We start from the raw sequence: 14,902 nt of genomic DNA on the forward strand, positions 1-14,902 counted from the left end.
GCAGAAAGGGTCAATGCAAAACACGTAAATCTGACCGGCTGTTTCACTCTGATGCACCTTCTACTAATCTCAAACTATGGAAAATTCTATATACTGCAGAATATGTATGTTAACGGAGATAGCTTTCAACATGGAATTGTGGTGATCCAACATGATAAGCATACATGGTCTCAACCATTAATGTACATCCAAATTCTACTCTATTCAAAGAAACATTTCTTACATTATATTAGGAAGAACATTATATTAGAAAGAATGAAGACAATCACTGTTTCCTTTTTTTTTTTTTTTTTATAAATCCTGGGGAAAATTCATTCGTAAATTTGAGATATCCTCTTGCAAGATTTTTTTAAAGACACGTAGATTTTATACTTTAACAGATCTGCTCTGGAACAGCCTTTAGAAGGTGAAGCTGCCTTTGACACCACAATAAACTAGGTTTTCAATTCCTGCATTATCCTATTGTGAAATGATAGATAGCTAGACAGAGAGATAGCAAACATTTCTTCATACTTCAAGCCAAAGCACTCCATACTAAAGTACTTAAAAAAAATCTTCTGGTGCTTTGAAAATTCACATTGGATGAATAAACAAAGTGAACACTTAACTGGGGGATTGCTGTAGCATATGTTACATCACAATTCTGGCACGTTAAACTCCTAATTTCCCCAATATTCTATGAAAACCCTGATTTTCTTGCCAAGATTACTGAAGAAATTATAATTGACTAGATTTCTACAATCTGCTCAATCAGAACCAATAAAGCCATACTGATGGTCAGACATCAGTCAGGACACTGGAATTTCACAATCAATCCTTATCAGAAACTTTACTGCTGGCTATAACAGTGGTGTACAGTGTGATGCTAATGATGGCAGGACCACAGATTCAAAGTTCATCTTGTTCATGTCAAACAGACATACTGTAAATCCTTTCACTTGTTTCTTTGGGGAGAAAAACCAACCACAAATGCCTTGACTGAATTTGGACATCATGCTAAGTTATAATGTGCTTATCTAATTTGTAGCTAAATGTGGTTTTTTTTAATGCCAAACCAAACCAATGTTTGGAGAACCCAGACAATCTGATTTCATAAACTATGGTTCAATTAAAAAAGAGTTACATCTAGTACAAATGCATTCAAAATATGTTTTAAAAAGTTGACAAACCAGTTTAAAGAGAACACTCAGATATAGTAAGTCTTACATCATACCTTTGCAATTAATATTTCATATGTTGAACAGATATTGCATAAGGATTTATTTACATTGATGATATATATGTAATCTTGTTTGCTTTATAAATTGCAACACATACTCACATGGATAGATTTCCCCAGAAGCTGGGCATATTCATTTTATCCATTAAATTTATCCCCAGCCTATACTGAAATTTATTTACATATGTACCGTATTTTCCGGCGTATAAGACGACTGGGCGTATAAGACGACCCCTGACTTTTCCTGTTAAAATATAGGGTTTGGGCTATACTCGCCGTATAAGACTGCCCCTCTTCCAACGCACACCAAATAAAAATTAAAAAACATCAACTGGCTCACCCACAATGTAAAAGCAGCTGTGCTAGACTCAAAATGGCCCCTGCAACAAGCAGGAACCTCACACAGCCACAAAAAGCCCAAAAAACCAACTTTCACACTTTACACACACAAAATTCCACATACAGCTTTGTGAGATTTTGTGTGTTTGTGTAGTTAGAGTGAAACACTACAGAAACACACTAAATCTCAGAAAGCTGCACAAATATTACTTTATTTTATTTTATTTTTATTTTTATATGAAAGCTAAATTTAAAACTTCCTAAACTTTAAATGGCTAGGTCTAAAAAAAGAACAATAAAAAAAAACCAATTAACTATTTTTTTTAAAGCTCCCAAAGGGGAAAAAAACTTACCCAATAGAACAGGGATTTCCAACCTTGGCAACTTTAAGACTTGTAGACTTCAACTCCCAGAATTCCTCAGCCAGCTTTGTTTTGCTGGCTGAGGAATTCTGGGAGTTGAAGTCCACAACTCCTGCCTGCATGATTGCAGGCAGGGAGTGGCTTGCTGATGGAATGGATTCAGGCAAGCGAAGCAAGGCAAGCGTTGCGATTAGCAGCTAAGGTAAGCAAGCTGGAGGGGGAAAACTTTTCCTTTTACAGGGCTCTGGGCTCTGGCGATCCCAGCTGAGTTGCCTGATCGGCAGGCAACTCAGCTGGGATCGTCAGAGCTTGCAGAGCCACGTAAAAAGAAAAAAGTTTTTTCCTTTAACATGGCTCTGGCATCCCAGCTGAGTTGCCTGATTAGCAAGCAAAGCTGGGATCGTCAGAGCTTCGATCGCCAGAGCCATTTAAGGCTCGTCAGAGTCTTTTGGTTACAGGAGCCTGGTTACAGGAGAACGACACCCGGCGTATAAGACGACCCCCGACTTTTGAGAAGATTTTCATGTGTTAAAAAGTCGTCTTATACGCCGGAAAATACGGTAACCTCTGCAGCTGGCTCTGTATTATCTGTCATTTTGGAAATGGGAATCAATTCATTGGATCCTTTCAGGGCCTGGCAATTTCTTCAGATATCTTCATATTAAATTATTTCCATGCCCACAGAAATAAGCAATAGTCTGCATTCTACAAGAAAGCTTTGAAAATGCCTTTTAAAGTAATAAGAAAACTTTTGTATTAACCAAAGTAGCAAATATCATATACAGGACCAGCAAAAAGAAACTTTTTCAGCTGGTATACTTAGAAATCTATCAGCATGCCTGAAATAATTATTTCATCATAATGATAATTAAGGTGAACTTTACAAGCATTTAAAGTCAATACATGTTATTAAAAATATAATCCGGTACATAAAAATACTGGTAATGCTGGTTAAAGGCTATTTCTGTAATAACAGATGCTCAAGAATAGATAATGAATACTAGTAGAGCAAATTATAAACTACTAAATAATGAAGACAAAAATGCATATAAAGGAAGATAAACATATAAATAATAATATGCAAACTAACTAGCTAACATTACAATACATAAGTGAGAATGCTAGGATATTTATGAAAAGTTGAAATGTTAGTAAATTGTAATGAGAACTGCTTAAAATAGTCTAAGTGCTATTGCTAATCATAATCATAATAGTAGAAAATTTGTTTCAAAATTAGTCTGGTGCCCTTCCTGTCATTTAAAAGGATTTTAGCTAACGCTAAAAGTGAAATAGATATACAGTACATTTTGTTAACACAACCTGAGAGATAATTGCTGTCATTACACATTGCTCTGTGCTGTGCCTTGCTTAGTATTTGCTCATTTACTATATAAACCCTTACTGACAGGTTCAGGCAACAAGCTAAAATGCCAACAGCCACATTATGAATTAATGCAATTGTAATAAAGGATAATGATTGACCCAGTCACTCCATAATTCTGATCTAATCTGCTAGTGGCAATATCTCACCAGTGTTGGGTTTGCGTGTCAATCAAGTCATTGTTTGCTTTAACTACCATCCTTAATAAATTACAACAGAAGGATTCACATATTGTACTTAGCCATAACTATGGTTATGACTTCGTAAAACTCAACGGCGGGATTTAAACACACGCCGAGACAGATTTCAATGAATATTGAGATGCTGTCTATTATCTTTTACAATTAATTAAGTACTCACTGGAACACTTCCTTTTGAGAAGAACTTTGATAAGCTAATTATTTCTCTATGGGGCAGCTGACATCTGTGCTTTGCTTTATTGCAGCAAATCGGTCGGTTCTGATTTTGCCAACTCTAATGCCCTCACAGGAACATCAAATACAATGTGTTTCATCAGACCATTGGCCAAATTCTGATTAGATAAAGTGTTTACCCAAATATTTTGGGTAATTCTTTTACTTGTGAGGGTTATCTAATGCAAAAGCCCTGTGAATGGGATAAGGAGAGTTATGCTGGACCACATTGCACAAATAAGTAGAAACGATTTATTTATTTGTGGAAAATCTCTGCTTTCTTATTCTATGTGTTCAAATCAGTCTTGGCTCCTAATCACTAGTCATTGATTAAGATTGTGCAGTGCTATGGAGCATTTGCTCACAATACTTCAAAGCAGTTGTGTATTCCCCCATATTGATGGCAATTGCAGAATAATCACAGTCCCAAAAAGAATGGGCTTATTTTAAAGAGCAGCAGACAGACATCATATTCAAATCCAAAATGCTGCATAGCTTTAATTTTTAACTATTTTAAGTATATTAAATATAACATCAGGAAGCTCCACCACTGATTTTGGCACCATTTAATTTTGTTTCCAATATTGAAGAAAACTTCAGAGGATGCAAAATATGTTTTATTGTTAAATACAGTCTGAATCACCCCATTCATAACAGTGTTCTCTCTTCTTCTTCTTCTTTTTTGCAGTTACCCGAAACCATCAATCATTATGCAAGAATCAGTTACTCTAAATACTTACTGGTATTTTGCCAATACTGAAGGACCTTTCTCTTTTAGCAAGTTTTAAACTCCTGATGCTGTTTAAATTCTTATAAATTATTTATGGGTTACCTTTGTGAATTGTATTTTTATGCTGTTTTTACTATTGTTCTCTTGCCTAGATTATTGTTTTAATTCTGTTAGATCTTGAAGGTACTTTGGATGCTTTCCTGCAAAGGGGAAAAGTGGAATAAAAGAAAAATAATCTATTTGACAGAGTCTAGAGAAGCCATCAGATACAATCTCTAGTTCTCCCTTTTATCTTGTATTTTAGCCAATGCTAGTAGACCATTTGATACACAAACCCACATATAAATGGAGTAAGTGAATAAAAAGTCAACTAATGTCTATTAAAGACATCCTATCTTAAAATCACTTGGTCACTTGGGAAAAAACCACTAAATACCACTAAATTCAGCAGAGTGTATGTTCAAGTGTTTACATTTCTGGCTGAAATCTGTGTCATAAGTTCATCAACTTATTTATATATGTAAGGTAAAGGTTCCCCTCACACATATGTGCTAGTTGTTCCCGACTCTAGGAGGCGGTGCTCATCTCTGTTTCAAAGCTGAAGAGCCAGCGCTGTTCGAAGACATCTCCATGGTCATGTGGCCGGCATGACTGAATGCCAAAGGTGCACGGAACACTCTTACCTTCCCACCAAAGGTGTCCCTATTTTTCTACTTGCATTTTTTACGTCCTTTCGAACTGCTAGGTTGGCAGAAGCTGGGACAAGTAACAGGAACGCACCCTGTTATGTGGCACTAGTTATTCGAACTGCTGAACTGCCAACCTTTCGATCGACAAGCTCAGCGTCTTAGCCACTGAGCCACCGCGTCGTTTATATATGTATATATGTATATGTATGTACATATGTATGTATATATGTATATGTGTGTGTGCATGTGTGTGTGTCTGTTGACACACACACATACACACTTTTTTTTCAACAGTTCAATATGGCATATAAAGTTCTTCCTTGATCCTTGTAGCTAAATTAACAAGGAATAGTAAATCTAAAAGCATTTATGCTAATTCTTTCTAAAATATTCCATGGAATAGCAGAGATATCAGATGAAGCAATTAAGTTTTCTTATGACTGTATAAAATGTTTTTGGGATTCATTTTAGTCTTGCCATGATGAATTAATTCATTAATTAATTATTCAGCTAAGCATTTGTTTTATTTATATTCAGGTGGAGTTAAGATATTCTGCAGAGATCACCAGCTTTCAGTTTGCTTCACTTTTGCTTCAGAATATGCTCCAATATGAAAAAAAAAATACCATGAAGGAGACAGAGGATTACAAAACTTGTAAGAAAAATTCTCAAAATCCCTTACTGGTATAACTTTTCCAGACAATTAGAACAGAGGGTGTTTTTAAGAGTGGTAGCATCTAGATCAGATTAGCCAATGCAGTATGTTTAGGTCAAGCAGCAGGCACTAGAATTCTCTTGAGATGATATGTAAATATCTTCTATTAGCAACCAGGTCTTTCTAGTTTCTGTGAATATATGACAAGGACAAGAGGCCTATTGTTTTACTACTGGTCTCTTAGCTCCAAATTGTCGTTAATAACTGGCAATGGTTATAGACATGAGGAAGTGGGGGAAGCAAGAAGAGGGAAAATGCAGAGACACATGTGATGACATATCCCACAATCCCACAATCCTATCCCACAATTCATGTGATGACATGCATCTGTTGTCATTTTGGCATCACTGTGCTTACCGCAGTTGCCACTGGTTCCTGGTTTTAGACAGGAGTCTACTATTCATTGTTCACATCTCTAGACCTGTCTGGGAATGTTAAGGACTAAACTTAACTTTTTACATGAAAAATATGAACTCTTTCTTGAAGAATGGTTCTTCCTATATTTTCATTCAGAAACTATATAAAGTGTTGCTTTGGGATCTCAATCATTCAGACTCATTCAGGTGCAAGTGTTCTGAGGACTGAAAAATGAAAGATATTCTACAAAGCAAATCATACTGCAGGGTTACATGACTTACAAGGCCTAGATCAGGGGTGTCAAACTCAAGGCCCGGGGGTGCTTAGATCCGGCCCACAGGGTCACCCTGGAAACAGTGAAGGACTGGCCCATGGTGCCTCTGCAAGTGAAAACGGAGCTCAGGAGGGCCTCAGGCAGCCTTCCCAAACTCCGTTTTTCTTGGCAGAGGGTTGCAGGAGGCCGTCACAGCCAAAAACAGAGCTCGGGACGCCATTTTCATAGGCAGAGCACTCAGGCCACCACAGGTGCCCCTGACACAGGTGATGTTGAACTGGCCACGCCCACCTGCCTTCCCCCACCCAAGGTCAAACACAACCCTGATGCAGCCCTCAATTAAATCAAGTTTGACACCCCGGCCTAGATGGTGGCCTGGAATTGTGGGAAATGAAGAATTCAATATATTGTGGATTGCAGAAGGCCGACAGGTCCTTTCTTCATCTGACATAAGGCACAACATTTTTCAAATAAAGATAATTGATTTAAGTGAGCCAATGTTGTTCTGTGTTTCATTGCAGATGTTGAATGATTAACATAGGACTTTGGACCTTTCCATCCTTAAAAATATGGCTAGGGGAATCAAGGCCAACATAGAAGGGTTAGGCATCACTGAACATACTGTGTTCAATCTATGTTCAACCTCTGTCCTTATGTTTAAAAATATTGACTCACAATGTAGAGATATATTCCAGAAAGGATCAGAGGCATGAATATTTGTCTTTATATTATAAAATAGCTCCAGTAATTTTAGCTCCCAAACTGCATTTCTACAAGGCAAACTGTAAGGTTCCATTTTTAGCAATTCCCCTTCCTTCAAATTAATCATTTCCCAAGAGCTTCCCGAAAAGCCTTCATTGTAATATTATCTATTATTTCATCTGATGCTATCTCCTGAAAAACTATGCTTTTAACCACGAATGCTTTCTGGAGATAGATAGTACAGAAACTTTTATTGGCTTTAGATGGTAGCAGATACACTTGAGTGGACTTTTTCATATGTCCCAAGAGAAGATGAAATTGCTTTTTCACAAGCATGATACAGAAGAAAAAGTTACATATGTTTGCAACAACATATCATAATTTTGCCTACATTTTTCCTTGCTGTATCTGCCTGGCATGCTCTTTTCCCCCCCATTTTTTTTTTAAAATCCATTTATGACATTTTAGAAAGAGGCAGAGAGAAAAGAAATCTGGAGAAAAGAACGTGCACTTGCAAAACCTCATTACATAATAGTATGGCATTTTACAAAGTTTCTCCAATCCAGGTTGCTTGGCAGGAGTCCCACCAATCAGCTGGCCTTAGATGGCCACCCAAAATTGGCCAGTGGTTAATTTCACTAGTGAACTATGATTTATTTTCTATCAATTTCATCTGAACTCAACACATGGTTTGAGCTTCAGCTCCTATGATGCCTTTCACAGAAATCTCACCGGCTACCGATTAATCTAAACGTTTACAACTTTAAAAAAAGGAAAAAAAAAAAGACAGGTTCGATACTACCCAATTTAAGTGCCCCCCCCCACCCCAATAAACTTCGGGCCTTCCATCGGTATTCCCCGACCTCCCGCCGCAGCTCCAGCGGCAACTATTTCATCCTGAATCCTCTCTAACAACGTTAAATGCAATACCGTGACTTTCTCTCTCTCTTTTTTTTGACTTCCAAGCAGAGCAGATCAAAGCAGCACGTGAAAAGGAAGCAGCGCTCAAATGCACAGGCGGAATGAAGAACAAGAGGGGGGGGGCTGGAGTGGAAGGCGGGGGGGCAGGGAAAGGAAGGTTTTCCTAGGTTTTTTTTTTTTTAAAAAAAGTCTCTAAATCGAATCCATCTGGCAGCCCACTCCTGGGCACACGGACGTCTGCGCGCGCACACATGCATGCAAACATACATACACGAGGAGGAAGGGGGGGGTGGGAAATACACAGACACACACACACACACATATATTTATTTATTTTTACCTTGGAGATTTTGGACTCTGATGTCGCTAATCTGTCCGATCAGCTCCTCCCGCTGAAACCAGTCCCATTCGCTCCCAGCCATGAAGGATCGGGCAGAGACGTGAGGGGATGGTTTTAAAAACGCCGCGGCCGCAAAAGCGGGGAACCTTTCCACGCACTTCAACCTTCTCCCGCCCACCCGCCCACCGACCCCCAAACCAAAACTGACCCTCGAAAGGAGAGAGGGAGAGAGAAGGAGAAGAAAGAAAGGGAAGGGGGGAGGGGGAAAAAAAGCACGCGAGGAAGAGGGGGGTGGAAGAAGGAACTGCTTACCAAGAAGGGAAAAGAGGGGAAGGGAGAAGAGCTGGACGGAGAGGAGGGGGGGAGTAGAGTCACCGGTCGCCCGTGAGGTGGATCAAGAGCGCCCCGGCTCCAGACTTCACTTACGCGAACCCGAAAGGGGAGGCGGGGAGGGAGAGCGGAGGACGCAGGTGAAAGGTAGGCGCGCTTGTAAGCAGATCCAGAGGCCCCCTCGCCTCGCCCCCACCCCCTCTCCCCCGGTGGGCTCAAGTTTTTAAAGGGCGGCGATGGGAACTCCTGAGGTTTCTAAGCTGCATCCTGGGATGTTTCTCCCTGACGTGACGCAGCCGCAAGTTTGGCTAGAGAAGCGCGAGAGGGAGAGGGAGTCGGGGCTGAGGAACACGCACGCAGCTTCAGGTTAATGTTTACTGGAAAGCGGGACGAGCGGAGCTCACTCCAGGCGCCCATTCACGCGCCTCGCTCCTCTCCAAGCCGCGCCTCGCCTCGCCGGGTTCCCGCCCCTTTCCTGCAGGCCGAGAAGAAAAAAGAAAGAAAAAAAAACCCACCCCGAACCCGATTAATCATTTCTCGATCGCCAATTGGTAAGGGGGGAGGGGACGAGGCGGAGGAGGAGAGAGGAGAAGAGCTTCAAACATTCTGCAAAAAAAAAAAAAAAAAGATCGACGGAGATTCCGGTGCCCAGCTGGAGCCTCCTTTCTAAGTGTTGGACGGCGGCGGCGTCCGCTCAAAGAAAGAGAGGATGATAATAATAATAATAATAATAATAATAATAATAATAATAATAATAATAATAATAATAATAATAATAATAATAATAATAATATGTCAGCTTTGCTTTCTGGCTCGGGGACTTCAAGCCATGTGTGGCGGCGGAGAAAAAGAAAAGCGAGCGCAGGCAGGAGATCAAAACCTCCCAAGCTGCGAAAGAGAGAGAGAGAGGCGGAGAGAAAAGTGTGGAGGCGGAGGAAAAACATTTATACATCTCTAAACCGCAGATTCTGCGAGCCTTCGGGACTTGGGCAGAAACCAATAAACGGGATTATTATTATTATTATTTTTCTGATTCTACTCCCTGGCTTTAGCACAGAAAAGTGGAAAATAATATTTCTCTCTGCCTGCCTGCCTGCCTGCCTGCCTGTCTGTCTGTCTGTCTCTCTCACACACAAATAATAACATACACAAATGCACACATCTGGGCCTTATTTTTCCCCTAAGCATTTTTCACCTTTTCAAGCAACTTTTATTTACCACTAGGTTGGCTCTGGAGAAAAGTTGTCATTGATGATCGCAGGATACACTTGGGGTTAATTTCATGGGTTAGCAAAATCATGTAATTTTATGGGTTTCAGATGAAACAGCATAAGTTTGCCAAATGAATGGGTTTGCTTAGGGAAGGACTCGGTATCCCTGGATCTTTGCCGGCTAACATAGTCAATATTGTTGACGTTTAAATCAAATGCTTTTTGGATGCCAAGTGCTTTAAGGCACAAAGAATTCCCTTCCAAATTTAGGACTGTAAATAATCTGGATGATTATGAGATGCTAGCAAAAATTCTTTGTCTAATCATTAAGATTGTTGTAGTCCAGACTAGTAGCCCTATCTTGATTTGAAGATCTTTCCCTTGTTTGTTATCAAAAGGAATGTAGTATTATAAATTACTTCAAGAAGTCCATAACCTCTTCTCTAACTTTGATGGAAATAGTAATCTCCTGGAGATGCTTTCATTTATGCAGTAAGCAAAGGCTTTAACTCAGTCGTCTATACATCTTCTTTATAATACTGTACATTGATTTGAGACTCTAGAAAGTGCAGAAAAGAGCAAAAAAGATGATTAGGGGACTGGAGGCTAAAACACATGAAGAATGATAGCAGATTTGGGTTTCTCTAGTTTAATGAAAAGAAGGACCAGAAGTGATGTGGTAGCAGTGTTCCAATATCTAAGAGGCTGCTACAAAGAAGAGGGGATCCAACCTATTCTCCAAAGCACCTGAGGGCAGAACAAGAAGCAATGGGTGGAAACTAATCAAGGAAACAACCAACCTAGAAATAAGGAGAACTTTCCTAGAACAATTAATGGAATAGTTTGCCTTCAGAAATTCTGGGTGCTCTATCACTGGAGGTTTTTAAGAACAACCACTTGTCTGAAATGATATAGAGTCTGGAGGTTGAACTAGAAGTCCTCCTAGGTTCCTTCCAATTCCGTTATTGTGTTGTTAGTCTGTTATTCTGATTACATTCACATTCTTTTGTTTCAGATAACAAAAGGGGAAACAATACATATTTCTTAGAATCCAAAAGGTAACTGTTAGTAGGCAAATTTTCTTCCAAATTTAGCATTACCATTGCTATTTGTATTTCAAAGCAAAATAATCAACATTCATCATGGGCACTGATTCAAAAGTACATGTAAATTGTTGGACCACAGTAACACATTGAGCTAATAGAAGAAGTAAATTCTCAATTTGACTCAAAATTATTACATTTGGTCTCCCTTTCCTGAGAAAAAGCAAAATTAGTGAAAAGTGAAAATTTCAAACATATATATTTAATTAAAACATGCATACATGGACACAAAACATGCATACATGGAGAAAATAAGCTTCAGAATTCAGTCTGGAGCATCTTCAGCACAGATGATACTGAGCTAGAAAGATCAATGGTCAGTTTCAGTATATGATTTATTTGATTAATAAACCATAGTTTACAAATGACAAAGGTTGGATTCACTCCACCATTAAACCAAACTGGAGTTAAAACAAAAAAACCAGAAAACATGATGGGATCTTGCAGCCAACCATCAAGTTCCACTTCTGCTCATCTCATCTGTGTAGAATATTGTTTTCTGTTACAATTAAGATTGACCAGGGAATAGTACATATCTTTTGGCTTAATAAATTGTTTCCTTTATTTATTGTGTTAGGTTTTAGATCCAAGTGTCTGATCATTCAAGCAAACTGCTAATCTTTCTACAAAAGCTCCAGTTTATTTGCTGTCTTAACATTTATCCCCAGTTTTATGCAGCAGAAGAAAACAGCGAAGATCCTTGAAGCAGTCTGTTCTGATATATTTATCATAAATACAATCAATCCAACAGAAGGAAAAATCAAGTGGGAACATTTTTCCCCAGTTGCTTTCAGCCAAAATACTTAAGGAAAAGAATATGACATAAGAACAAAAAAAAATTGGAGCACTATTTAATAAATAATGCACAATAATGATTGAAATAAATATTTAATTGAGCAGTTTGCAATTTTTCTATCTTGTGAGTATGCTCAATGCATGGTCCAGGGCAGTAAAAATCTGTGACCTAAAAGCTTATGAGACTAAAATCTTCTGTGTTTTTAGTTTGCATAATACTGCAGCCATGTTATTCTAGGTAGAGGTTATTCACTACTACCATATAAATAAAGTTCAAAGGAGTAATCAACTAAGAGTCTTTGGAATAAGAAATATTGATTTGTTCATGTAGCATATGATAATATAATATATTTTTTGGCACAAGAAATGGACAGTTGTTGCTCATACGGTGGATTGTCAGGGCCAGTATGTGATTATTTCCTGAAAAAATATTGTATATCAAGATCTGAAGAAAGCCCTGCACATCAGCTTTTTGCAAACTGATATACCCCATAGGTCAAAACTAAAAGTTCTAGAGTTCCCAGCCAACATGATTTTGGAGGATTCATGTTTGTGTGTGTGTATGTTGAATCATTCTTATAAATACTCTTAGAATGAACCGATGAACCAATGAATAAAATAACACTTGTCATAACATAAATGACTAAATGGGGTGTTGGCATGCAACTACTACCTAAAAGTAAGCCACCAATTATCTTGATTATCTTTCTAAAGTAGGTGAAATGAGGACCCAGTTTGTGGGGGCAATAAGCTGACTTTGTATAAAATATACAAAAGAATGAAGGCTATTGCTTAATGCATTGTACGCCGCCCTGAGTCTCCGGAGAAGGGTGGCATATAAATCAAATTAAAAAAATATATATTATACATCTATTAGTTAGTTAGTTACTTAGATGCTATATGGATTTTTGTTCTATGCTCTCTCTCCTTCCCAGGCCTGAGGAGAGGGGAATTCAGCCGGTACATTGTTCCGGGGCCCATGGAGCTCAAAGGGGGCCCATGAAGGGGAAAAAATTTACAAAATCAAATTTTTAAAAAGAAAAACAATATTGGATATATACTTCATACTCTATACTTTGAGTGTATAGCAAAACTGCCTTGCAGCCTTGTTTGACATAACCTTTATTAATCTGAAACTCAGCGAACAGTTATTGATGTAATTTATTGAATTTTAATTTCATTACTTATTTATTTAAGTTTGCAAGTTTAGTTTCATTTCGTTTATGAATATATGTTATTTCATTCAGTTTATGAATGGTTATGAAATGTCAACTCAAAAATCTGGAGCTCAAAAACACAAGGAAAAACAGAAACGTGATGAGATTAATAAAAAGGGGTGACAAACACTTTTTCAATTTGGCGTTAAATGCAAAACAAGCGAAACTAATCAAAATGAAACTTCAAGTACATTATCTCAGTGCCGATTCCCAAAATGAGTTAATTGCTGAATGTTCCTCACGTGTAATGCAACACATGTTGGAGGACAGGAAAACTGCAAAATACTTTGCTGTTATTGTTAATTTGTGTGGAAATGGTCTTCGGGTCTCTGACATGCATGCACGGGGCACATGGTACATGGGGGGGATTGCATGTGAATGTGCAGGGTGCATGCAGGGGTGTATGTGCATGCACGGGGGGAGGGGCGCATATTAATCTTGTCCCAGCACTTAATAATCATCTTGGCAGCCCTGCTCCTTCCTATGTGCTCAGACAGAAGTAGCGATTCTTACTGGTTTAGCAACTGTTACTGTCAGTAATATGTACCAGATAGAGTGTAAAAGGAGGTTAAATTTGAATTTATATTTGTAAAGTGATCAGTTGCTGGAGGTGCTGGTCAGTCATGGCATGCTTTAACACAGAGATAATTTGTCCATTCTAACAAACATGATGGATTTACATCTTGTTTTACATAACATGTTCTTTGTGTATTTGATTGTGTATAGACTACTTGACTAACCTGGAAATTATTCTGGGCATTAGGAAAAAATACAGAACTATTTAAATAGGGATTCTGCAGGAGTCAGTTAAAGATCTGGGCTGCATTCCAAAAGAGAAGATGTACTGTATCTGACAAAAAGAGCAAAAATCTTCCTGGACCTTAATTTGACTGGGACCAAATCCTATATACATTGAAATCCCTCTGAAAGCCTTATAACATATATATATATTATACCTCAAGCTTTCAAACAAAAGATTTGGTTTGATCCCAGCGCACCAAGTTTTCTTTCAGGGGTGGTAAAAAGAGAATGTAAGTCAACTTGACAAGTTATGAGCCAGCCTACAGATCTCTGACTCATATTTGCTGATGTTTCTTCACTTGTTTCCTCTGAGTAACAAGGGCACAAAGCAGTTTAGTCTGATGACTTGTGAATTATCGTGAAAGGATAAATTATCCCAAAAGGCAAGTTAAAATCCATAAAAATAATGAACTACATAAAAACAAAAATAAAAATTCATTTTATACCCAGTATTCACCTCTAAAGGAACATGAATCCATATTAAGACTTGTCATGAAGCTATGATGCAGTTGGTAGCATCTGAGTGAGGAAAATTTCCTTATTGGTGGGAGGGTATGCTTGCACAAAGGGACACGGTGGCTCAGTGGCTAAAATGATGAGCTTGTCGATTGAAAGATCGGCAGTTCAGTGGTTCAAATCCCTAGTGCCGCATAGTGGAGTGAGCTCCTGTTACTTGTCCCAGCTTCTGCCAACCTAGCAGTTCGAAAGCACATAAAAAATACAAGTAGAAAAATAGGGACCACCTTTGGTGGGAAGGTAGCAGCATTCCATGCGCCTTTGGCGTTTAGTCATGCCGGCCACATGACCACGGAGATGTCTTCGGATAGCACTGGCTCTTTGGCTTTGAAATGGACATGAGCACCGCCCCTAGAGTTGGGAACAATAGGACATATGTATGAGGGGAACCTTTACCTTTACCTTTATGCTTGCACAATGGTAAGTTTCTCCTCTCCTCTCCTCGCCTCTCCCCTCCTCTCCTCTCTCCTTCCTTCTTTGTGAATTG

General features: G+C 38.7%; 1 protein-coding gene across 1 annotated transcript in view; it reads right to left on the reverse strand.

The window, feature by feature from the left end:
* The window catches only part of CLMN (calmin), an 82,938-nt gene extending 74,414 nt beyond the window's left edge, over positions 1-8,524 (reverse strand). Inside the window, exon 1 of the mRNA XM_070931538.1 lies at positions 8,443-8,524. Within this exon, the coding sequence (XP_070787639.1) occupies positions 8,443-8,524 (82 nt within the window). The remainder of the gene's footprint in view (positions 1-8,442) is intronic.
* Between the last annotated feature and the right edge of the window lie 6,378 nt (positions 8,525-14,902).

The sequence above is a fragment of the Pituophis catenifer genome, unplaced genomic scaffold (assembly GCF_029215685.1).
Source record: "Pituophis catenifer annectens isolate HBS135680 unplaced genomic scaffold, rPitCat1.0.hap2 SCAF_1, whole genome shotgun sequence".
NCBI lineage: Eukaryota > Metazoa > Chordata > Lepidosauria > Squamata > Colubridae > Pituophis > Pituophis catenifer.